Below are 25,745 nucleotides of genomic sequence, written 5' to 3' on the forward strand. Positions count from 1 at the left end.
TTATATGGTGGTCAGAGCTGAGTATAATGTTCTCTATATGGTATAACCAATGGCAGAGGAGAATGGATTATCATTTTCCCTTGGTTTGTATATGCCATACTGCTGTTTATTCAGCACAGAAGTAAATTAGGTATCTTTGGTAGTTATATCTTACCATTTAACATATTAGACTTATTTTCAATAAATCCCTTAGTCTTTTTCATACCTGTTTAATTGTATGTTCCTTCTCCCTACATGTACAATAGTTCGTGTTTTCTTAAAACACAGTTTTAGACCTTATCTTTATCTTACCCCCCTTAAATTTCATCATATTAGAGTTGACTCAGTTGTCCCAGCCTTTTGAAACTTCTTTGTATCTTCCAATATATTCATTAAAGTTTTGCAATCTGCAAATGTGGTAAACATCATTAATGTATAAATCCAGATAACTGATGTTTAAAAATCACTTTTGAAGTATCTTTGCTAAGGATTGCTAAGACTGCCCCCAGGTTTGGTGATATGTTGGAAGGACTCATAAGATGTAACATACAGTCATACTCACAGCTAAGATTTATTACAGCAAAAGGATTATAAAGTAAATTTAGCAAAGGTTAACTAGACAGGAGCTTCTGAGAGTCCTTTCCCAGTGGAGCACACATACACACTTAATTCCTCCAGCAAGTTGTGACAGCAGTGGGAAGTCCTGTGTGTACCAATGAAGCTCATTAGAGACTCAGCACTCAAGGATTTTTACTGCAGGCTGGTCACGCATGCATTGTCTGCCTAGCGTCTACCAAAATTCCAGATTCTCAGAAGGCAAGCAAACATTTGACATAAACCATTTTGGTTGCGCAAACAGTCCAGGCACAATGAATGACTCTTACAACTTAGGGGAAGTTTTGTATCATTGTAGGGAACTGTTTATCAGCTAAAATCCCAGAAGCCAGCTAAGGGCCAGCCTAGCACGGAGGCTCTTCTAAAGATAGGCAGTCTCAGGCGGGCTCTGTTAACTCTTTTCTGTACATTATATTATGTTGACATTTACTAGAATATATATGTAGTGTAAGTGATGTAGGATATTGGTGGGATATCATTTCCTACAGCATACTTCAAGGGAAGTCATTCAGCTCTTTTTATGCTCATAGATACAATTTTGAATGTAGGCCTTTTTGATGAGATAAGACCTGTTATTTTTTTGTAACAGCAGACTTTCCTTTGAAATATACCTTACCTGACTACTTAAAGTTGATTTCTTCTAAACAACATTTTTTTTTATAATTTTGATAAGAAACGTAGTAACTTTACCTCTCCTTTTTCCTCCTGATTACTAATTGCATAATAGTTTTAATTTTGTAGGTCCCAGACTCCCAAATGGCTAAATTATAGTGATGTTATACGATTTATAGAACTAATTTTCCTTTAATTTTTATGTTTAGCTTTGCTTATGATTGTGTAACATTGAAAATAGAATGAACAATTACAACAACAAAACACAACTTGGAAAAAACTTAATCTTCATGATTTAAATTTCATGAATTTAATGTCTAAGTTGATACAGAAAGATGCTGCTGATTTTAGAACATCAGGGCATTTAAGGAAATGTAGAAACCTTTTTTCATCATTTGAAAGCATTCAATTTGATATAATACAAATAGATATTTTGGACTTGTCAGGAGACAACATATCATTTTCTAAGCTTACACTATCTATTGAATTAAAAATTTTTTAAAGACTAAGAAAAAAATGTTTAAGTCCTCTTTTGCTTCTCTATTAAGCAAATAAAAATATAATCTAATATGTGATTATTTGATAGCATTTACTGTAAGGAATTTTACCATTTGAATTCCATAGCTACATTTAAAATATAGTCAGATTTTAGTACAGAAACCTTTTTTTTTATTGAAGTACCATTGATATACACTCTTATCCTGGTTTCAAATATATAACACAGTGGTTCAACAGTTACCCATATTATTAAATCGTCATCCCCACTAGTGCAGTTTAGATACATTTAGTATTTGGAACATATTTTCCAGGGAGGTTTTTAAGAATGCCTGTTAGATTTTTAAGAAGATAAAAGATAATGACCCTTTGGGGTTTTATTTAAGTACAGTTCTGCCCAAGGACAAATGAATGATTGGATGACATTTAAAAATGATCTTTACAGAGCTGAAATTTTGTGTTCTCCCTGTCCCTAATTTACTGTTGTCTCAATTTCCACAGAAAGCCCATCCATTCTCAGGGATTGAATTACCCCTTTGCTAAGTATTCTGAAATGGAGCTCTATAAATCTGGCCTTGTACCTGTCCTCTAGTCTGATATACCTAAGGGCATTCATTACTGCCAACTTTTATTCCTTAAACTGACCATTTCTTTTTGTTTTGATTTCTTCTTAATTTCACTGGTACCAGTGTCTTCCTAGATTTCCAGCTTTCAGCTCTGTATTTAATAAATGCTCATTAAAAAAAGACTATAAAGACTTCCTTCTCTCTCATTTGCCATCTCATTTGGAATCGTATTTGTATGACTCTTTCTTTACTGTCTTTTAAAGTAAGTAGCCTTTAGTTACTTACTTTAGTAGCCATTTAAACACTTTCTTTCAATGTTTGTGTATATTTTTATTACATTCTTAATGTACTTTGACACATAGAAGCTTTAGGTTAACTGATGGATGACTTACAGACACAGTCTCCTACGCTTAAGAATTCTTTCATAACTAGAAAGGTGGCCTCTTCAGCTGCTGGACAGCTCTGTGACTTAGAAGATGCTTCCTAATTGTGAGCCCAAATCTTTCTTGAAATACCCACCATCTGATCCTATGTCATCTCTCTGGAAAAAAACAGAAGTAAGTCATCTCCTTTTTTGACTTGGTTCTTATGATATGTGAAAACTGCTTTTATCTTCCTTCTCTTACCATATTAAAAATCTTTATTTCTCTGTACTTTGCTCATTCATTCATTCAGCAAATATTTATTGATGCAAGTCACTGTTTGAAGTACTTGGAATACGGTGGTGAAGAAGAGCAATTATCTTTTCTCAACAGGGCTTATAAAGTAGAGGTAAACAAAAGTATTCCAAATTAAGACATTGACAAGTAAAAAAAAGATAATTTTGGGTGATATAAATGCCATGAAGAAAATAAAGCTAGGTTGTAGGATAGAGAAGGCTTGGAGATGGGAGGCTACCTCTCCATATACTTTGGTTTCCAAATGTCTTAGTCGCCCTCCACCACAGCAACACACATGGCCTTTGGCACTTTGCAAAGGCCTGTCTGTGATGGGCTTCTGACATGCTAATGCCTGCCATTTTTGAACTATGCTTCAACTAGATCTTTTCTACTTTGAAGTTGAAAATCAGTTTATTGAAACTAATTGCAGGACTCTACAGTCATCCCTGTAAAATTTAATCTCACTTACTAGACCCTCTTTCTAGTTTTATGGGATCTTTTTGAATCTTGTTACAAATTTGATCAGCATACCTTCTCTGTTATCTTTCAGGACAGGAATAATGATACAAACAGAAGAGTACCAAGAGCAGAATTTAGCAAAAAGGTTCCTTCCAAATGGATTTTGCTTTATTTAATTAGCACATTTGGGGAGTGGCTGCTCATCTACCTCTAATTCTACTTACTATCTAGTTCCCATTTTATCTAGTGTTAATATCTAGTTCCAATTTTTTCCCTCTTATTTTCAATTATTTCATGAGGTGTTTGCTAGGGAGTGAAACATAGTCTTTTGGCCTGAATTCCACAGTCAAGCTAATTTGGGTTTTAATTTTTCATTCTGTCTCTTGTTATCCGTGTAATACTGGGTATGTTACCTAACAACCTCTTTGACTCTTGGTTCTCTGCTTCATTGGGGGTACATGAGATAACGAAAATAAATCACCTACCGTAGTGCCTTTCATATGAAGAAGAGCCTAATAAGTATCAAAACAGCAGCTGGAGTTGTCAGCCCTACAGAAATTAAATATATTCTGTCTTGAGCTTTCCTGATTTAAACCCTTTAAATGCAGGTGCACATACACAGTGGTAGGTTTTTGCCATTTTTACTTAGGGATGGACACAGGGAAACATCTTTGTTTTTTACGTCTTATAAGCCCACCTGTCTAGAATTTTACTAAATGAAACGTCAAACCTACCATCTCTGAAATCCATATTTCCTTATTGAAAACTTAAACTTTGTCTTCTCTCTAGTTATTTATCATCTTCCTGGTGGTCCACAATTCCTCAAAGATTATCAATAATACTGATCTTTTAATATGAGGCGCAGACATGGGTTGTTGAAAGTAAAGTTGGAAATTGCCTGGGTATTTAGCTGTGGTTCTCAGGTCTCTGTTAGCACAGAGAATAAACTTGTCTCTAGTGGGGAAGACAAATAACATTTATAATAGCTAGTATATGATGAACACTGTGAAAATATCTTCATATATATTATTTTATTCAACCTTTTAGTAACTCCATGGAATTTTAGGAAATTAGACATCGGAATTTAAATGTGTAGGTCATCTTTCAAGTCAGCAGGTACCTACCCACATGTCCTGGCTCAGGAGCACCCCATCTCAGAGATAAGGTACCATTTCTTGTCTTGATCTACTTTCTTAACCTCTCTGTCATCAACTAGAAATTGATTCTGAATTTCAAGGCTTAAATCAGTTACTCTTTGTTCATAATCTCTCAAAACTCAGTTAAGAAGAAATTTACATAGTGCATTCTGTGTAAACTTATTTGTATCAGTAAAGTAAATACAAATGATGATGCTGAATTAGTTTTCCAGAAGTGATGATGACTTATTAGTTTTATATCTTGTAATGCTTGGCCCTCCTTGAATTCAGGGACATTCTAGAATGCAGTGTTTAGTTAGAGAAGAGGGCACCCCAGTTAGCATACACAGATTAAATCCATGACCTCATTGACATTGTGTCCTAGTCAAGTTAACTATCCTCAAAAGTTGGGTTTTTGCCTGTGTATTTGTCTTATATTCCTAGTCAGGAGCTAAGAGGGCTGACAATCTGTATTAAGCTTTTTTGGGTATCCCTCAAAGTTACAAATTAGCACAGTGGCTTATGCATAGCAGATATTGAGAAAAAAATGTCTTGATATATTGATACTGTTTTAATATGAGGGATTTCTTTGGGAAGAATTTACTAGGATTTAAAAAGTTTGTTGTTGTATGCAGTTTTTTGTGTTTAAATTCAGTCATACTCAGCACTTAGCTATCTTACTGCTGAAGGTTCTTTTTGATTGAATGTGATCATTCCACTGATGGCATATTAGTTGTCTTGAACAATTAATATTCCTTTCTAGTTCAACTAAAAATTTAAGCCTATGATGTGACTCAGACTAATGATGTAAAGATGGTATTAAAACAGCTTTCACCTTTTCTAGAAGAGAAGAAAGGTAAAAATACTCAACTTGTGTTCAAATACACAGTATACCTGTTAGAGGATAATTTATTTAGGAAGGTGATAACTACTTCATATGTTAGAAATTCTGCTAAATTATCCAAAATCTTAGAAAAGTAGGTATTTATTAGAATTTAATAGTAGGCACTTATGTTAAAAGGACTTGAACATATCCAAATCAGAGCTAAATACTGAACAAACTGCTTTAATTTATTGACCTTCAAAACAGATCCCATATAAGTGTTAGATATTGGCTCTGTTTTCACCAGGTTAAAGCAGTTGCTCTATATACCACATGTGTTAGAGACCTTCCTTGGTGGGCTTCGAGCATGGAGACACACAATGATTACAGTCTCCTAGGAAGCTTATTGTGGCTACAGAATGCAGAATTCACTACAGGGGGCAGACAGACCAGATAGGAGACTGCATGGGCTGAATGCTCGTGTCCCCCAAATTCATGTTGAAGCTCTAACACCAAATGTGACTGTATTTGGAGACAGGCCTGTGAGGAAGTGGTAAAGGTTAAGTGAGGTCATATGAGTGGGGCCCTAATACATTAGGGCTGGTGCCCTTCTAAGAAGAGGGAGAGATACTCCAGTGCTTTCTTTACCCGGTGAAGACACAGCAAGAGGGCAACTGTCTGCAAGCTAGGAAGAAAGTTCTTAACCAGAAACTGAACTGGCCAGCACCTTGATCTTGGATTTCCCAGCCTCCAGAGCTGTGAGAAATAAATTTCTGTTGTTTAAGCCTCTCAGACTGTGTTAGATTGTTATGGCAGCTAGAACAGACTGAGAGAGAAACCATGGTTATAATCAGAGCTTGAGGTGGCAAGGGGAGTGGTGACCAGAAAGAAATCAGAGATGGGTATGGTGGAAATGGAAAGAAAGTGATACTATTTTTTAAAAAGTCTATAGGATTTGTTGGCTAACAACATACAGGGAGTAAAAGATGAGGAAGAGATTTCTTATGAGTCATGAAATGGGTTATTTATCCACTTTTCCCAAAGTGTTTTAAGGGTAATTGTGTTGTAGCAGTAGACTCATTCACACTTAGAAGTGACTGGTAGTTACCATGGGGGAGAGAATGCGGTGGGTGGAGAGGGTGGAGGGATAAAGGGGCACAAAAATTCTTAATCTAATCTAAGTTGGCCACAGGGATGATAGTACAGCATGGAGAATATAGCCAATGATTCTGTACATCTTCCTATGTTGACAGATAGTAACTGCACTAGTTGGGGGTGAGGATTTAATAATATGGGTAACCGCTGAACCATTATGTATTTGAAACCAAGATAAGGTTGTATATCAACAATACTTCAATTTTTTTAAAAAAGAATAATTGTGTTGAGAGTTCCTAAGACGACCACAGATTTGGTGATTTGCTAATAGGACTCACTGGACTCAGCACACAGTCATACTCATAATCATGATTTATTATAGTAAAAGGTATACAAAACAAAATTAGGAAAGTGAGAAATCAAAGTGTGGAAGAAACCAGGTATAAGCTTCCAAGAGTCTTCTCCCCATACAGTTGCACAGGACAAGCTTAGTGCCTCTAGCATCAGGTAGCATCATGTGCAAACTGAGGAAGCTCACCTGAGCCTGGAAATATGTTTGGTTTTTTTTTTCTAAAGTTAGTCACACATACACCCTTTGCCTAGCATGTGGCAATAGTCCAAACTCCCAGAAAGAAAGTAGGTGTTCAACATTAACTCTTTTGTTTGTACAAACAGTTTAGGCACAGTAAACCGTATTTCTCAGCTAGGGAATGGTAGGAACCCTCCCCAAATTCGAGTTTCCAGATGCCAGCAAATGGCCAACCTTGCAGCAGGCCTTTCTAGAAAACCAGTCTCAGGCCTTCTATGTTAACTCTTTTCTGCACAGTAATATTTTAAACTAGAAAGAGAAAATTGCATATATGTCACTCTGTTTTCATTAATGAATTATGCATAATAGAAACAAATTTAAACCCTTATCATTACCTTCAGTTGGTCACACATAAGGATGCTTTTGACAAGTTTTGGAAGATAAAACAACTCTGAATATAGTCAAATGTTGCCATTCCTTTAATATCAAACTATGGAGCAGTATTTTAGATTACCTTCTCAAATATAGTAAGAATATATTTATGACGCCTTCAGTAAAAAATTCCTGGACAGGTTAAAGAAGTATGGCCATATTATGATAAATTTTGAGTTAAAGATCTTTTGCACATTATTTTATCAAATATATGTTTTAAATCTGTATTTCTATTAGATTGTTCTTTAGTATCAATTTGTGAGAGTTCCTTATATAGTAGGAATGTTAGTCCTTTTCCATACATACATATTGTTACCTTTTTTCCCTACCCCCTGCCAGATGTTATCAAGACAAAGGTTTTAAAATTTTTATTCAGTTTCTGGAAGGACTCTAGAACTTACCAAGAGATTAAGTTTTTTGCTTGCTTGTTAAGTAACAGACTGGACTAAAATGTCAACATGTTGAAAATGAAATGGGCTGTGTTAATTTAATTTCCAAGAGAGCCATTTGAGCAATTCATTGTGAAAATCTACATCCTATTTAAATGGACTTTTAACTTTCTTTATATGAAATGAGCCATGAGGTAAGCCATTAGGTTTTGAAAAACTCAGCAAGAAGAGCAGTATTATCTAGTACCATATTCAGGATAATATTTAGTTGAAATTTGAAAATGAAGATTATTTCTTGAGTTCTGTGACATGAATTTGTGTTAAATGTTTATCCAAGGTTTTGCTGTTCAGTTACTGATGTTAAACAAGAAAAACATAAAGGCCCATTTCAGCTGACTGATGAAGATGTAAGTCTAATAAAAAATTATCATGGGGAAAGAAAAATATAAAATTAAATAAAAGAGGATTTGGCCTGTTCTCTGATTTGTCATGATGTCAGAGGCCTACCATTCAAAGGGGGAATCTTTTTTAAATAACTGGAGACAGGTAATTTTTCATGGTCTCCAAAGTAGTGCTAAGAACTTCATGCAGTAAGAATGATAATACTAGCAAATTTACTCCCTCTAAAAAATTAAGTACAAGAAATATCCTTGGTCAATCATGTCTTTTTGTTGTATCTTCTAGAAGTATGGTATTCCTTTCTTAACTACCAGCCCCCAAATTGTGTTTCCTAAGCATAACAGGGGCAGAACCATGGTACAGGCATATTCACATGGTTTTGGTAGGTTTCTGATTCTGCCATATCAATGTTGTGTACTCCAGAGCCCAGCTGGTACTACCAGCCTTTCTTTTTCTTCTGTGCTGGCTGTCTTGCAGTTTGGGGATGTCTGCCATAGCCTCCTGGGAGGCTGCTGCTATTTGACATTTCTGCTCTGAGGACTGCCTCTTGACAGCAAAGGACTACTGTGAGCCATGTTAATGTGCAGAATTCCTCGTATGCCAGGTGTGTATTGTTTTCCCTGGAGCTCTGCAAAAGCATGCTCTGGTCTTCATCACCAAAGTAAAAATCCAGCTCTTCCCACCATGACAAAAGTGGATTAGTTATAATCCAGAATATGACTCCCAAAGCTTTCCTGCCTGTACTTCAAGTGTCTCAAAGAGATTTTTCAAGTTGCATCTTGTTTTCTTGTGTTTGGGGTAGCATCTGATGTCCAGAGCTCTGGGGCAAGTCCCAGTTACAACTGACAGGTAGATTCAGTGGAGGCTCAAGTGCATCCAGAGGACAAGATGCCCTGACAGTGTTTTCCCTTCCTGCAGCACTTCGGCCCTTTTTCTCCTTGGGATGATCTCTTACTTCATATGCTCCTGAGCTGTTAATAGAGTTAGTTTTCTGGCAGACTAGACATTCTTTGAAGGAAGCATAATTTGTCTTATGTAATTACATAATGCTGGAATTTAAAAGAGTTTTCCAATTTTATTTTAAAGCCAACAAAATGTTCTTTAGATAATGTATACAACATATAATGGCTGAGCTGCTCTGATCGAAGCAGGTTGAGGAACCCTGAGGCTCCTGCAGAGAATGTTACAGGGTCTTGGAGATTACTGACCGCTGCAAACTCCCTTGTTTTATAGATGAGAAAATTAATGCCTGTGGAGTTAATCCATTTCCATCAGTTCTTTCATGGCCTAGCCAAGCCTTTTCTAGACCTTTGGCTGACCTCATTCTCTCCTTTGTGAGGCGTGGTGGAATTATTTGTGTGGCATTTTGTGTACATGTATCATGTAATCCTGATCAGTTTGTTTCATACTTAAATGCTTTGTGCTCATGGTCCCTAACCTGAAAGTCTATTTTTTAAGATTAATTTTAGATCTTTAGTGCCTAATGTAATCTTACCATATTATTATGTAGTTAATAAATGTTACATTAAAGGTTATTCAGTACTTTATTTGGAAATTATATATTTAGTTTGTAAAGTGTCATTTTGTACTTTTTCTATTTTAATTTCTAATGGTGATTCTGTTAGTTTATGTGAGCTAGTTCTATTTCACCAACTAGATTGTCACTATTTTAAAACTTTCTCTGTCAACTCACCGTAAAACCAGGCATAGTAGAAGTGCTTTGATTAATCAAAGAGAATCCCATAGTAAGTGTCATGATACTGTTGCTTTACTCCCTTCTTAGTACTTCTTAAAGACATTGACAAATGACAGTTGAGGGTGCTTCTTGTTTCACGAGGCCAGTGGCTAGAGAGGCAGTGTATAACTGAAATAACATGGGACTTTGCATTCAGGGTCTGCTACTAATTAGAAATTGACCATACCCATGTCCCTTAACTTCTCTGACCTCTATTTCCATCATCTATAAAGGCAAATAATATCTATAATTTTGTTGTGATAAGTAAATAACACGTGTAGTGCCTAATAGTACAATATGTGTCAATAAATATTTAATCATAGCTGTTGTCATATACAAGCTGAGGTGACGGCCTGCAGGGTCAGTCGTGTTTAAAACTTTAACATGGGGATGAATCACCTGAGGATCTTGTTAAATTACAGGTTCAGAGTTAGTAGGTCTGAGGTGGTTGGTGCCTGAGAGTCTTTATGTGAATAAACTCCTACTCGATGCTCATGCTCTTATCCAGAGATCACTCTTGAAATAGCAAGGTGCTTGATTATTCAAGATTCCCATTGTGAATTTTTCTTTTTATGTATGTTGAATGACTGATTAGATTTTCTTTCCCAATCACTGTATCTTGTCAGACATTATGACTGTGTTTTTAAGGCATTTAACAGTAATATCTTGGACTTACACATCAGTTTGTTTTGAGCAACTCTTATCGTTAAAGTGCTAAACATACCATACTGTTTTTTAAAAGCTTGCAGTGATGGGTGCCAAACAACTAAGGGCAAACAATTAAGGTAAACATAATGACTTTGACTACATGTTTTCTATTTGTAAGGATACCAAGCAAAGATTCCTGGCACCTTAAGGCCGATCAAGTCATTAGCCATTTTCTTCCTGCTGTATATAAATTACCTACAGGTCAAGAAATTAAAGTGTAAACCTGTATATTCCATGTAAGATGAACTTTATAAATCTTCCTAATTTGAAATTGAAAGAGCACTAGGCTGAGAGTCAGGAGACAGGAATTTTGTTTTGGTCCAACACAGGTTAGCTAGTGTGATCTTGGAAAGGTCAGAGTCAATTTTAACTTTTTCATGCATTCATAATAATTTATAAGGGGAACTTTTCACAAAAGTTGAAAACGTTTCTATGTAAGAAAAAAAATCTCACTTATCACAGTTTTCTAATCTTCAGTATTTTGAGTTTAAAACTATTAAGTACTCTAAAAAGTTGATTATACCTATACTGTTTTCATTTTAATTGTATTTATTTCATTAATAAGATATTAATAGTAAATTTTGGAGCAGTTTACTGACTACCTGAGTATTTCACATATTTTATCAAGATGTGAATACATTCTTACAAAAATATAAATTAATGCAAATTTAAACATTTTTTGAAAAATAATTATTTTCAGATTATTTTTCTTTAATATGTGCAGAATTATTTACTGATATAAAAGACAAAACACACACACACAAAAAGACAAAACACAAGATATTTATGAGTTCCTTAATATTGTAAAATACTCTTCAGCCACTATGTGCAACTCTTGCAAATACTGTTAATTTGTGAGTAAACTCCAGAACCACAAATTAAAATGTGAAGCAAGAAAATGGACTTTGGCACCATTGGGAAATGATACTTGGTTAAGCAAGGATTTATTGCATTCATGATATCTGAGAAGAAGGATCTGACAAGTTAATTAATTCCTCTTTTATCTAAGTGCTTTCATTGCTTAAATCTTCCTGAAGCTCCAAAGCCATATCTATCTCTGTCTTCAGCAGCAGTGTACCCACAAACCCTTAGGGCATTCTGACATAATCCCCTTTTTATTTTGAGGAGGAAAGGGCAAGAGGTGTGTAGAAGCATCATTCTGTGGCTTGAAGTGTGTTATTTGTGAGAGTAGATGTTCAGGGTTACAGGCCACACTGTGTCAGTCTGAGCACCAGATCCAAGTGGCAGAAGGCACCCACATGTTCTTTCATAGATTTCGTTTGGGGTATGTGTGTTACCTAGGTTCCTCTGAAATACAGGGTCTTCGGCAGTGTTCCCTCTTTCCTGGATCAAGGATGGTACTGCTCAAGTACCACAGTTGCAAGAGCAGAACTGAGTGTGCTGAGAAAGCAAAGCTGTGCATATGACCTCTGCCAGATTATTATAATTTAAGTATTATTTTGGCTACCAGACAAAAGTAGAAGTTATTACTGGGAAGGCTTCTTTCACAAATCTCTGCGGCTAATCTATATGTTTGAGTGGCAGCCAGACTATTGAAGTATGTGTTCAAACAGTGTTGCAGCTACTGTTATGTTGTTCATAAGCAGATTCCTCCACTGTACTTCTGAGCATCGGGGAGCTATTATTTTCTTGGTTAAAGCTATTGTTGTGATATTTGCACATAGTAATCATCAGTGTCTAACATTTAGGACTTCTGAGCGATGAATTAAGCACTGTATTCCTCTCGTTTCTAGCATAGAAAGTAGAAGAGGAAGGAAGTAGTGTATATTTGAGTGTAGTGTTGATTCAAAGACAACAAGTAAGTGGTAGCTATTTCACATGATTGTCTGGTATTTGCTTCCTGTAGCTTTGTTTTCAAACTCAAGTTTCCAGTGTACTGAGACAGGGGAGAGGTACTGGACATCTGGGCAAAATATTTTCTCTACTAATATTGTCATAACCTGTGATAGAAATTTATGTTTAAAGCTGAGGTAATGATCAGTTAATATTGTAGTATACAACAGGGAACCTGCCATAACATGCAGTAATAGAAAAATTATTAAAGAAAAGATTCACATTTATTTTTTACTTGATGCTGCATAGAACTTACTATATTGACATTAATAAGATTTCCATAAGTGCTTTGATATCAGTGTTTAAATGAGTGCTTAGAGATCAGTTCTCCAAAGATATTTTTAAAGAGTATTTATGTCAAATCTGCATAGTATACTGTGGGGAAAGTTGAGGTTCCTATGGCCAGGATCCTCATCTGAACCTAAACTACTTCATGATGTAACTGGCCCACTGCTAGGCTACTGCTCCACACCTGTAGTCAATAAGCTGTTATTGACTGAGTCACTACATAAAGAGCTCTGCCCAGTGCTCCTGACAGAGGCAGAGAGGAAGGAGGATTACAGACCTGCAGACTGTTGGATGCAGATGTGATTCTAGTGCTCAGCCTTTCTCCAGGAGAACAAGCTGGGTAATAAACCCTTTTATCCCAAGAATGTTCCATTGTCATTCCTTGGTCTTGCTGAATCCATGGAGAACTTGCCTGGGGCTGAAATGCATTGACAAGACAAACATTTTGTAAGTAAATTGATTTTGTGGATAGTATTCCCATTGTTCATTGTTGAGTGGTGACAGTGTTATTAACTAGTAGTAAATTTTATAACTAATTCGATATGCTTCTATGATGAAGAAAATACATTGTCATTTTTATGTGAAATGTTATTTATAAGGCAGCATATTTTGTCAGGCAGAGTAATATGGAATATGCATATGTCTTGCCAATGGGTTTCAGCCCTGGACAAGTTCACTGTGGATTCAATGAGAACAAAGAAATGACAGTGGAATGTTGTTGGGGTGAAAGGGTTTATACCCAACTTTATTCTCATGGTGGTAGATCGATCACTAGAATCACATCCACTCAGAGCGAGTCTGCATGCAGCAAGCCGGTCTTTGCCTCTGGGCCTCTCCACCCCTGCAGCCGCCGCCTCCGCGCCGCCTCCGTCTCTGTCCTCGGCACTGCCACCACTCCAGTCTCATATCTGCTCCCCTGCAGCCTTGCAGCCGTGTTACTGTGTCATCCAGAGCACTAGGTGGAGCTCTTTATATAGAGTCAATAATAATGTATTGCCCACACGTGTGGAGTGAGCTAGCCAATCAGGGCCAGGTGAGAATCCTGGTCACAGGAACCTTCACTTTATCCACAGCATGTTACCTACTGTTCTGTCTGTCTAGTGTTCAAGCATATCTTTTTGGACTTCAGTCCTCTCTCTGATTTGTGCCCTACTGTATTAAAAAATAGCAACAACAAAAAGATTCAAGGAGGACTGTCTCTTAATATTTTGTTTTTTTCTCAGCAAGTCATTTTATTAAATAACAAACTACATTCTGTCTTGCCAATGAGTTTCAGTCCTGGGCAAGTTCACTATGGATTCAATGTGACCAAAGAAGTTGACAGCAAAGTGTTCTTGGCATGAAAGGGTTATACCCAACTTTATTTCCAGGTGGCAGGTCAGTCACTAAAATCCCATTCACTCAAAGCTAGTCTGCACGCAGCAAGCCGGTCTCTTCCTCTGGGCCCCTCTGCCCACACAGCTGTCCTCTCGGCCTCTCTGCACAGTTGTCCCACACAGTCATCCTCTGGGCCTCTGTCCTCAGCGCTGCCACCACTCCAGCCTCCGCTCTGCTCTCCTGCAGCCTTGCAGCCGTACCATCGTGTTGTACGCAGAGCACTGGGCGGAGCTCTTTATATAGAGTCAACAGCCATGTATTGCTCACAGGTGTGCAGTGGGCTAGTCAATCAGGGCCAAGTGAGAATCCTGGCCACAGGAACTCTCATTTTATCCACAATTCCAATCTGCATTCATACATGGGAAAACAATGTTGAGGATGTGTTGAATTAAATAAGGTTTTTATTAGTCTTTTTATCTTGAGTGGATCTTCATTTGGGGACCAGAGCAACTCACAAACTATTGCTGCTTATGAAACCTCTCTTTTTTGGCTTTTGTCTATTCTCAGTTGTATTTTGAATGACTTCTGTCTTCCATGGTTAATGCAATGCTTGGTAGGGCAGAATGGAAATGGTATTATCATGAACATTTTAAAATTCACCAAAAGATATTCAGGATCTTCCCTGTGCATTTCAGAGCTTTGGCTTTGATTGTCTGTGGGGAAGTTGGGGTTCCTATGGCCAGGATCCTCACTGAACTTAAACCATCTGATGATGTAACTGGCCTGTTGCTGGGCTGCCGCCTCCACACCTGTAGGCAATAAGCTATTGCGCTATATAGAGAGCTCGGCCCAGTGCTCTGGGCTGAGGCAGAGATGCTAGTGCTTGACCTACCCCCGGAGAACGAGCTGGATAATAAACCCTTTCACCCCAAGAACATTTTGCTGTCGATTTCTTTGGTCACACTGAATCCATAGCGAACTTGCCCAGGCCTGAAACCCACTGGCAAGACATTGCCTATTTTACTATAAAGTAAATTTCAGGTGTTTACCACAATCTCTCTAATATACTTTGCTATTTGACTGATGTAAGGTGCCTCAGAACAAGAGCATCTCAAGGTGCATCAGGACAAGAGCAACTGCTCTAGACCAGTACAACTCAAGCTTCAATGTAAATGAGTCTCTTGGGGATCTTGTTAAAATGTAGATTTTGAATCTTCAGGGCTGGGATGGGCCTGAGATTTGCATTTCTAACAAGCTCCCAGGTGATGCCATTGCTCCTGATCTAGGACAGGGACATACTTATATACCAAGTATCACAGGAATAATTTGTTCTAAGGCAGTGGTTCTCAAATATTAGCATTCACTGGAATCACATGGGAGATTGTTGGCTAAAAATGTCTGGGCACCACTCCTTTTTGGCCCATTTTAATGGGGCTTTGGAGCCCAGGAATCTGCATTTTTCAAAATTTCTCAGATTTTGGTACAGGTGAAATTAAAGTTTGGAATTGCTGTGGAAATTCATAGTCATTTCTGGAATGACAGCTTTCTAAAGCAAAGGATACCATAAAAAGCCCATCTGAAAAGTGATTGCTGTGAATGCCAATTTGGTATTTGATTAACAAGGAAGCAGGGATATAATTTTGCATATTTCTCTGGTCTTTTCCATTGCCTCAGGCAGAGGATGCATAATTTATTATAATACATCAGTGTGGGAGACCATAGCTTCATTTACTCCCTAATTAACACTGAAGGGGTCTTAATTGGATAATTGGTTGGACGTAATAGGTGAGTAGGTATATTAAATTATGGTGAATGGATTGCCAGTACTGATTTTTCTCTTGGATATTCTGACCAGGGTATTTGCTCATTCATTAAGCTACATCTTTATCTTTAATATTATTTGCTATTTTATTTACCTAGTGTCACAATATTTTGGCCTGTTCATTGTGGGGAAAATGGAAGTTCCTATGGTCAGGATCCTCACCAGACCCCAAACCACATGATAATGTAATTGGCCTGCTAGACTAATGCTTCACACCTGTAGGCAATGAACTATTATTGACTGAGTCACTATATAAAGAGCTCCGCCCAGTGCTTTAGGCAGGAGCAGAGACGGAGGTGGATTATAGACCTGCAGACTGATGGATGCAGATGTGATTCTAGTGCTTGACTGACACTGTGAGTGTAAAGTCAAATATAAACCCTTTTACTGCAAGAACATTCTGTTGTCATTTCTTGGTCTCACTGAATCCATAGTGAACTTGCCTGGGGTTGAAACCATCAGATAAGAATTCAATATATAAAACACAGAATTCATTCTCAAATTTAAAAAAAACCAGGAATTCAGGTAACTAATGCGTTGTTTGTCATCTTAATTTGACAGCAGTTAAATTCTAAAAGTAAGTCTTTCAAAGTAAATTTTTAAAGATGACATCTTTTCATGACTTCAAAATTGGTTCTTTATCTGCTCATGTCTCTTTCTATTTTAAGAATGTGGGTGGTATTTATATAACACCTAATTTATTTTGCACAAATTATTTAAAACAAAAGCGTTGTGCAGAGGTTACCATTATTAGATAATCTTATCAGAAACAGTGAGTTCCATTTAGAATACTGTGCTCAGGAAACTGTGATGTTAACCAAAGTGATTTAAAAGCTTTTTTTAGGCTTAATCCATCATATGCTTAAATTTATTATCTCATTTATTCACTAATTTGCATATGATGTTGCGATTTGAAATTTTAAGCAAACATAAGTATACCCAAAAATGAATTTCAATTTGAATTGAATTAAAGCAGATCATAACCAAGGCCAGCCTTGGATAGAAACATGGGATTAGTGAGCTGTGATTATATTACACCTTTTCTGCTCTTCTGCCCTCAAGAGCACATTTCTTTGTGCTACCTATGGGTGATTTTGTTCCACTTTGGTACCTCTTTGAGGTCTCTTTTGCCTTTGAGAGTTTCAAGGTCTAGAGCAGAAACAGTTTTAAAAACCAACATGACCTAGTATAGTGAGTGCTGTGTGAGAAGGATATCTATCACACAAAATACTTCATGATCACAGAGAGATTAATTCTGCCTGAAGGGAAAGGCGATAAGAAGATAGACAAACATGTCTAGGGTCAATTAACATAAAACATAATCCTCTTTGGGATGAGGATATAAACTGAGTGACCTTTCTGAGGTGCCTTTCTGTTGTGAACTTTCTAGTTTATTAATAACCTAATAACTGTGCTTTACAATCCATAATATTGATACCTCTTAACACACAAAGGTTGTTAGTATTGGGGAGGCACTACCTGGTAGTTGTTAAAGCAAAGAATTTTTCATTGCATGCTGGGAAGATTTATCAAAATTTGAGTTAGTTTGCTTCGATATTCTCCAATATTATGTTGACCTATGATATTAGGACAATTGCTAACAAATTGAAAAGGCATTGCACTTTTATAGATATTCCTTTATGTATTCCAGCTGCTTTGAGTTAAGGGAACATGAATGGAAAGGAAATGTAAAAAGTACTTAAATCCTGTCACATTTTAAGAGCAGTGGCTTTCTAACTGAGAAGAAAATCAGGATATCTTTTTGTACTAAAGTAGAAAGTCTGTGTTATAAACTGTGGAGAAAATGAAGGTTCCTATGGCCAGGATTCTCACCTGGCCCTGGTTGGCTTGCTCACTATACATATGTAGGCAATACGTTGTATTTGACTCTCTATAAGGAGCTCCGCCCAGTGCTCTGGGTTGCTGCAAGGCTGCAGGGGAGCAGAGGCTGGAGCAGTGGCAGAGCCAAGGACAGAGACTGAGACAGCTGTGGGGGCAGAGAGGCCCAGAGGCAGAGATTGGCTTGCTGCATGCAGACTCACCCTGAGGTGGACGGGATTCTAGAGACTGACCTGTCACAGTGGGAATAAAGTTCGATATAAACCCTTTTACCCCAGGAATGTTCCGCTGTCATTTTTTTGGTTTCATTGAATCCATAGTGAACTTGTACAGGGCTGAAACGCATTGGCAAGACATAGACCCACTGACAAGTGATCTTCATCTTCACAATTAACATTTTCTGAGTTTCTGCAGGTATGACTCAAGCTAGACACAGTAAGATTGTTTAGCAAAATGTAATTACAGGCATGTCTCTTATGAAAATGAGATAGTGTTTAGAATTTTTCTGTATTGTTTTATGTAAATTAGGGAGGATTTACATATTATCTTGGATTAACTCAGTTGCAAATTTGATGCTCTTTGATGCCTAGAGCTCCATTGGCTAATACAGGAGCCACATGTGGCTATTTGAATTTAAATTAATTGAAATGAAAGAAAATTTTTAATTCTGTTTCAGATATTAAAAACATTTCAAGTGTAGCTAGTGGCTACTGGATTAGATGACAAAGATACAGAACACTTCCATCATCACAGAAAGCTGTGTTGGACAGCACTGGTCTAAACTTTTGAGTATATGCCAGATGTGTAATTGTTAGGATATGAACATTGTGTTGGTTTGGATTAGGTTCACTTACATAAAGCAAAATACTATAAATAACAGTGACTTACAGAAGGTAGAAGTTTATTTTCCTCTCATGGAAATAAAGTCTGAAGGTAGATAACCCAAGATTAGTGAGGCAGCTCATAATGTAAAGAACCTAAACTTGTTTTGTTGCTGCTCTGCCATCCCATAGGGTCTGCCCTGTGGTTCAGAATTGTTGCTCAAGCTCCAGCCATCAAGTCTGCATTCTAACCAGAGGAAGGAGGGAAAGTAGGGTAAATGGTTTCCTCTTTTTAAAGGTGATTTTCCATTTAACTGTCATAGAACACTTTGACTTACACTTCAGTAGCAGCAGTTATATTTCACTTGGCCAATTATTAATTACAAATGAGGATGGGAAATGCCTTTTAGCTGGGCAGAAATGTGTTTCTCTTAAGAGAGCTTGCTACTGTCAAGTTCCTCAGAAGAGCCAGTGAGAAATTAGGTGTAATATTTAGAAATTAATTTAAATGAGTAATTGTCCCAGGAGTATAACTCTTTTGTAGTATGTTACCTAGGAGAACAGTAAGAAGTAAATAACTTTACCTCATTTAACTGAGGCAGAAAGATCATTCACAAATCAGAAATTTGGTTGGATAATCCCTACTGTGCCCACTTTCCATGTATTTAGAGCTCATTTTTGAAATCTTTTTAAAGTAATACTCTGTTGTATTTATGAAATATTATTATTATAGTTGAAGCTTCATTTGCCCAGGGATTTTTCTCAGATACGTAACAAAACCTTCCAAATTAAAATACTTTGAAATTAATGAAGTGAGCAAGTCAGAAATGATGCTTTTCACAAGTATACAGGCACACCTCATTTTATTGTGCCTTGCTGTATTGTGCTTCACAGATATTACCATTTTTTGAGTTGAAAGTTTCTGGCAACAATGCATCAAGCAAGTCTGTTGGCTGCATTTTTCCTATTGCATTTGCTTACTTGTATCTCTGTGTCACATTTTGCTAATTCTCACAGTATTTCAAACTTTTTTCTTATTATTACATTGGAAATGGTGACCTGTGATCATCACATCATAACAATATAATGTTACTGTTGTACCCGTTTGGGGGCACCATGAACCACACCCACGTAAGATGGCAAACTATCAATTTTGGATTTATTCTGACTGCTTCACTGACCAGCCATTCCCCTGTCTCTATCTCCCTCTCGCTGAGCATCCCTATTCCCTGAGACACAACAGTATTGAAATTAGGCCAGTGAATAACCCTACAGGAGCCTTTCAGTGTTCAAGTGAAAAGAAGAATCACATGTTTCTCATTTTAAGTCAAAAGCTAAAAATGATAAAGCTTAGTGAGGAAGGCATGTGAAAAGCCCAATCAGGCCAAAAGCTAGGCCTCTTGCATCAGTTAGCCAAGTTGTGAACGCAAAGGGAAAAGTTCTTAAGGAAATTAAAAGTGCCACTTCCATGAATAAGGAAGAGAAGCAGCTTTATTGTTAGTATGGAGAACATTTTTGTGGTTTGGATAGAAGATCAAATCAACCACAACATACCCATAAGTCAACACCTAACCCAGAGCAAAGCCCTGACTCTCTTCAATTCCATGAAAGCTGAGAGAGGTGAGAAAGCTACAGAAGAAAAGTTTGAAGCTACCAGAGATTAAGAAGAGAAACTGTTGCTAAAATATAAAAATATAAAGTGAAGCAGCAAGTGCTGAAGTGGAAGCCACAGCAAGTTACTCAGAAGATCTAGCTGAGATAATTGATGAAGGTGGTTACATAAACAACAGATTTTTCTTTGTAGACAAAACAGCCTTCTATTGGAAGAAGATGCCACTTAGGACGTCCATAGCTAGAGAGGAGAAGTCAGTACCTGGCTGCAAATCTTGTTAGGGGCTAATGCAGCTGGTGACTTGAAGTTGAAGACAGTTCTCATCGACCTTTCTGAAAAGCCTAGGGTCCTTGAGAAATATGCTAAATCTACTCTGCCTGTGTTCTAGAAATGGAAAAACAAAGCCTGGATGACAGCATCTGTTTACAACAGGGTTTACTAAATATTTTAAGCCCAGTATTAAGACCTACTGCTTGGAAAAAAAGATTCCTTTCAAAATATTACTGCTTATTAACAATGCACTTGGTCACCTAAGAGCTCTCTGATCGAGATATACAATGAGAGTAATCTTGTTTTCATTCCTGCTAACACAACATCCATTCTGCAGCCCATGAATCAAGGAGTCATTTTGATTTTTAAGTCCTATTATTTAAGAAATAAATTTCATAAGGCTATTGCTCCCATAGATATTATTCCTTTGGTGAATCTGGGCAAAGTAAATTGGAAACCTTCTGGAAAGGAGTAACCCTTCAGGGTGCCTTTCAGAATATTCATGATTCATGGGAAGAGGTCAAAATATCAACATAAACAGCAGTTTGGGAGAAGTTGATCCCAATCCTCATGGATGACTGTGAGAGACTCAATCAAGACTTGAGTGGAGGAATTAACTGTAAGTATGGTAGAAGTAGCAAGAGAACTAGAACTACAAGTGGAGCCTGAAGATGTGACTGAATTGCTGCAATCTTACGATCGAATTTGAATGGATAAGGGATTGTTTCTTATGGATGAGCAAAGACTGGTTTCTTGAGATGGAATCTACTCCTGGTGAAGATTTTGTGAGGATTGTTAAAAGGACAATAAAGGATTTAGAATATTACATAAACTTAGTTGATAAACCAGTGGCAGGTTTGAGATGGAATGACTCCAGTTTTGAAAGAAATTCTGTGGGTAAAATGCTATCAAACAGCATCATATGCTACAGAGAAATCATTAATGAAGAAAGAGTCAGTTGTTGCTGGGAACTTCACTGTTGTCTTATTTTAAGAAATTGCCACAGCCACACCTGCCTTCAGCAGACACCTCCCTGCTCAGTCAGCAGCCATCAACTTCAAGGCGAGACCTTCCACCAGCAAATAAATTACAACTTGATGAAATCTCAGATGATGGTTAGCATTTTTTAGCAATAGAGCATTTTTAATAAGGTATGTACATTTTTAGACATAGTGCTATTGTATACTACTACAGTATATTGTGAACATAAGTTTTATATGCAGTGAGAAACCAAAAAATTCATTTGACTTTAACTTTATTGTGATACTCAGCATATTGCAGTGACCTGAATGGAACCTGAACTATCTTCAAGACAGGCATGGGGTACCCTTCATTTTTTAAGTGTTCAGGGACTCTTAATGTTTCCTATCATTCTGTGTGTTTGTTAATAGGTACTATGACTTATAGTTGATTTCACTAAGTGAAATTACTAGAAAATGAAAAGTTGCTATTAATGTTCTCAGTGCTTGATAGTTCTTATTCTTTGTATATTTTATTCTGTTTGAATCAATTTTTATATTTGCCATTTTCTTTATTTTTGCTTGTTTCTTCACTATTACTGATGTTTTCTGTAATCCACTTTTTCAACATCTATAAGCATCTTCAGGAAGTTTAGAAAAAAATGTGAAAAATATCTTAGTGTAGAGGCACATTCAGCAGACCTTCTGTTGTCCAGTCACCTGCTCTTACGTGGCAGAATTTTACCACCACTGTTCTCGTAATTCCTTTGGTGCCAGTGTTGTTTCATATCTCCTGTGAGATGTAGCAACAGACAAGAGTGCTCTTGGAACAGGTAATAAACCTGTGTTTAAGTCAGATATAGTTTCTCAGTGCTACATGGTAAGATATTTAATTATATTTTTACTGGTTATTTAAATAGAGGCATTTAAAAGACTATATTATCAGGAGGGAGAAAAAAGATGGGCATAGAATAACTGTTACTTACACTTTAAGAATAACACCTTCAGAAATCTTATTTCAACCTATGTTAAAAGAGAGACAGTTCTAATGATGTAAACTTTAAGGACGTGTGATTCCTGCTTAACAAATTGTGTCTTTAAGTCACTAGGTTGTTCCAGTACACTGAAAACATGTTTTTATTGTTATACATTTAGGAGAGACTTTGGAAGTTCCTGTCTTAAGAATTCAAGCAGTTAATGTATTTTTTTCTTCTAAGGGGTACCATCACTAAAGCTTTGAGGAAAAGTAATTCGTTGTTCTGATGTGCTGGGTAATCAGTGTTACTGCTATAGGCTTTGTTTTGGAGTTCTTATTTTGCTGAGAGCCTATGTAATTTTTCTTGTGGAATTTTCTAGGAAATTTCATATTGGAATCTGGTAAGAGTGAAAACACAGTGTTTTTAATGGAGATAATCCAGTAGTCCATTTGTAAAATGAGGTTCGTAGGTGAATCTTGCCTCACCATTCCCTTCCAAAATTAAAATTTTAGAATAGAGATTCTTAACATTGTAGGCAGCTTTACTATAAAGTTTTTTGCCTTTAGGTATTGGCATGAGGGTTGCAACCTGTTTCTTTTGATCTGATCTTTGTATTCTTCGTTATTCAGTTGCATTGACTACTTCCACTTGGCATACTGTGGACTACTAAACCTTTTATCTTGGTATCTTCTCAAACTTCTTTTTAAAAATATATTTTGCTTTTTTCAATTTCAGGTTTATCAAAAGAATCATTTGCACTTGCTGTAATCTGTAGGATTGTGAGTTGCAGTTCAGCTCTTTCCACCAGCACTTGGACAGCGTGCACATTTGAAGATCACCAGTGAGCCTCTAATTAAAAGTGGCCTCTGTGTCTTTGTGTTCCTTCATCTCTGCCACAGTTGAATTTTTGACCACTTTCTCCTTGACATCCTCAGTTCCTGCTGCTTCCCACTGAGTGTTCTTTGCTTACTCCAAATGAGACTTGTTAAATATGTCTCCCATTTTTTATCTAACTTCCACTTAGTCACACAAAGCCCCCACTTGAAATATTACCCCATACTCATCCCTACCTGTTACAGATCCTTCCTATGCTTTAAGACCTACTTCATATGCCATCATCATCCCTTCAAGCTGCTGACCCAAAACTGTTCTTTCTTATTTCTATAGTACTTTTAGGGTACATTTTTTCCTTGACAGCATAATTTTGTACACATTTCTTACCTACCCTAGCAGATAAAAGTCACAGGAGGAGAGAGTCCAACATCCTTCAATGCTGTGCATAGTCAGTAACCTTAAATGTTTGTTTAATGTACTGTGGGAGGCAGAATGATGACTCCCAGAAGAGTCCATATTCTCATCCCAGAACCTCTGAACATGGCGGGTTAAATGTCAAAGAGCGAGTAAGGTAGCTGGTTGCTAATCACTTAACCTTAAAATATATTTTTCTGGATTTTTCTGGTGGGCCCAATATAATCACAAGGGTCCTTAAAAATATAAAAAGGAGGCAAAAGAGAGAGGCAAGTGATGTGATAGGAGAGTAACTTAATTAGCCATTGTCAGATGGAGGAAGGGAGCTACAAGCAAGGAGTATAGACAGCCCTCGAAAGGTGGAAAAAGTTCAGAAAACAGAGATTCTCCCTGTGGAGTCTGCAGAGGAATGCAGCCCTACTGACCCGCTGATTCCAGCCCAGTGAAAGCTGGGTTAGATTTCTGGCGTCCTGAACTCTAAGATACTTGCACACATCCTGAAAGTTCAGGTGCAATAAGATAAGAAAAACAGGAAAATAAATAACCCACTATTTCAAGGCTTCATTCCTTCACAGGGAGCTTATTCAGTCTGACAATAAAATTGTTTTTTGGTTGTTTTTCAGGGGAATTCTCTGTAAAGTTTTTATTTCAATAAGAAATAGCCTTTATAAGATGTATTGATTTCCTTTTATTTAGGCTTTATAATTTGAATAAAATAAAGACAGCTCCTTTGTTGAACAGGGCTGCTAAATAGTAGTTGTTGTTAAATAAAGCTAAAACAATTTAGTAATGACTTGGATATCCATTATTCAAGGGAAAACAGTGCGTGGATTGGGAAAATACAGTCCTTCCAAAGTAGGGCAGTGGTTCTCCTGAAGGATTTTGGGCAAGAGAGTTTTATAATGTATTAGAAGAGCTAACTCAGGAACAGGGCAGGATTGACTGGAAAGTCAGGGATTTCCTTCTAAGGCTAGCAGGTCCTATTTTCTAGGACGGGGTAAATCCGCTAAACTGGGGTTGGAGGTTTGTGATGGGTGGGTGTTAGGTGTCCTTCTCAGTAAGGTATTTCCTTCACTGTAGATTTGACTTAGGTCTAGATTTCTGACATGGACCAGATCACTGGGCTGGACTCCATCTTGTGGTTCTGGATATACAAATTAACTTTATCGGAGCTTAATAAATATTAATTGAATGAATGAACAATTAGAGCTGATGAGTGAAAGAATGTTTTTTTATTGCTTTTCCTAAGAAATGACTTGCTTTTAGTTTCTCAGATGCACTATATTCTTCTTCCTTACCCCCATTCTACCCCGCCCTTCCTCTCATGCAAATAATGCTCCCTCTCCATGACACCTTCTTCCTCTTTCCCTTTGAGTGAAGTCCTAGTGATCCTTAAAGTCTCCGTGTAAAAGACGGGTGTACCTGCTCTGTGTTCCCATATCACTTGGCCTTCCAACATAGCTTTAACGCACTGCAGGATTATTACCAATTTAATTGTCTTTCTCACTAGACCGTGAGCTCCGTGAGGTCTGGCACTGCCCTTTTTTGCTCACCATCACATTCCCAGAGCCTGCCATAACGTGTATTTGATAAATATTTATTGAATAACATTTGTGAAATATAGTAGCAATCTTAAATGTTTTAAAAATAATATATTGGATCTAAGTAGATATAAAATATTGTTTTTAGGTTCTTTATCTGCTTCTTTATTGAAGTTCATGACCCTCTCCAGTATTAAACATCATGGTAGTATTATAGGCAGAGTACAATCTCTAATAGTAAAATCTACTTTATTTTTAAATAAACTGTTGAAGTTTATCCAAACTTTGAACTTGACATTTAATCTCAAGACTATTTCACCTTTATATTTGAATTTAAATATTTTTTTGGGGGGAGTTGCCATTTTACACTTTGATATTATTTTTCAAGAATTAATTTCATTTTTCTGTGACTTTTCATCTTCAGAGTCTAGTATTTTTGAGAACGTATATTTAGAACATTGATTGTGTATAATTTTTTTTAAGAGAGAGAATGGTATTGATCTGTTTCTTTCCTTTTGAAAATAATACTCTGTTGGAGGCTTAGAAGGGTTTATATAGAATTAAGT

The 25,745-nt window shown here is 36.9% G+C and overlaps 1 protein-coding gene across 6 annotated transcripts in view; it reads left to right on the forward strand.

Annotated features, from left to right (window-relative positions):
* Positions 1 to 25,745, forward strand: part of RABGAP1L (RAB GTPase activating protein 1 like) — a 685,104-nt gene that overhangs the window by 246,945 nt on the left and 412,414 nt on the right. The window contains exon 14 of one of the 6 annotated variants that reach the window (XM_073216785.1): positions 23,126 to 25,227. The exons of the other annotated variants lie outside the window; for them this stretch is intronic. Coding sequence (XP_073072886.1) covers positions 23,126 to 23,158 — 33 coding nt within the window. The 3' untranslated portion in view covers positions 23,159 to 25,227. Of the gene's footprint in view, positions 1 to 23,125; positions 25,228 to 25,745 lie in introns of those variants that run through there. 6 annotated transcript variants of the gene reach the window in all.

This window comes from Manis javanica, chromosome 11 (assembly GCF_040802235.1).
Source record: "Manis javanica isolate MJ-LG chromosome 11, MJ_LKY, whole genome shotgun sequence".
NCBI lineage: Eukaryota > Metazoa > Chordata > Mammalia > Pholidota > Manidae > Manis > Manis javanica.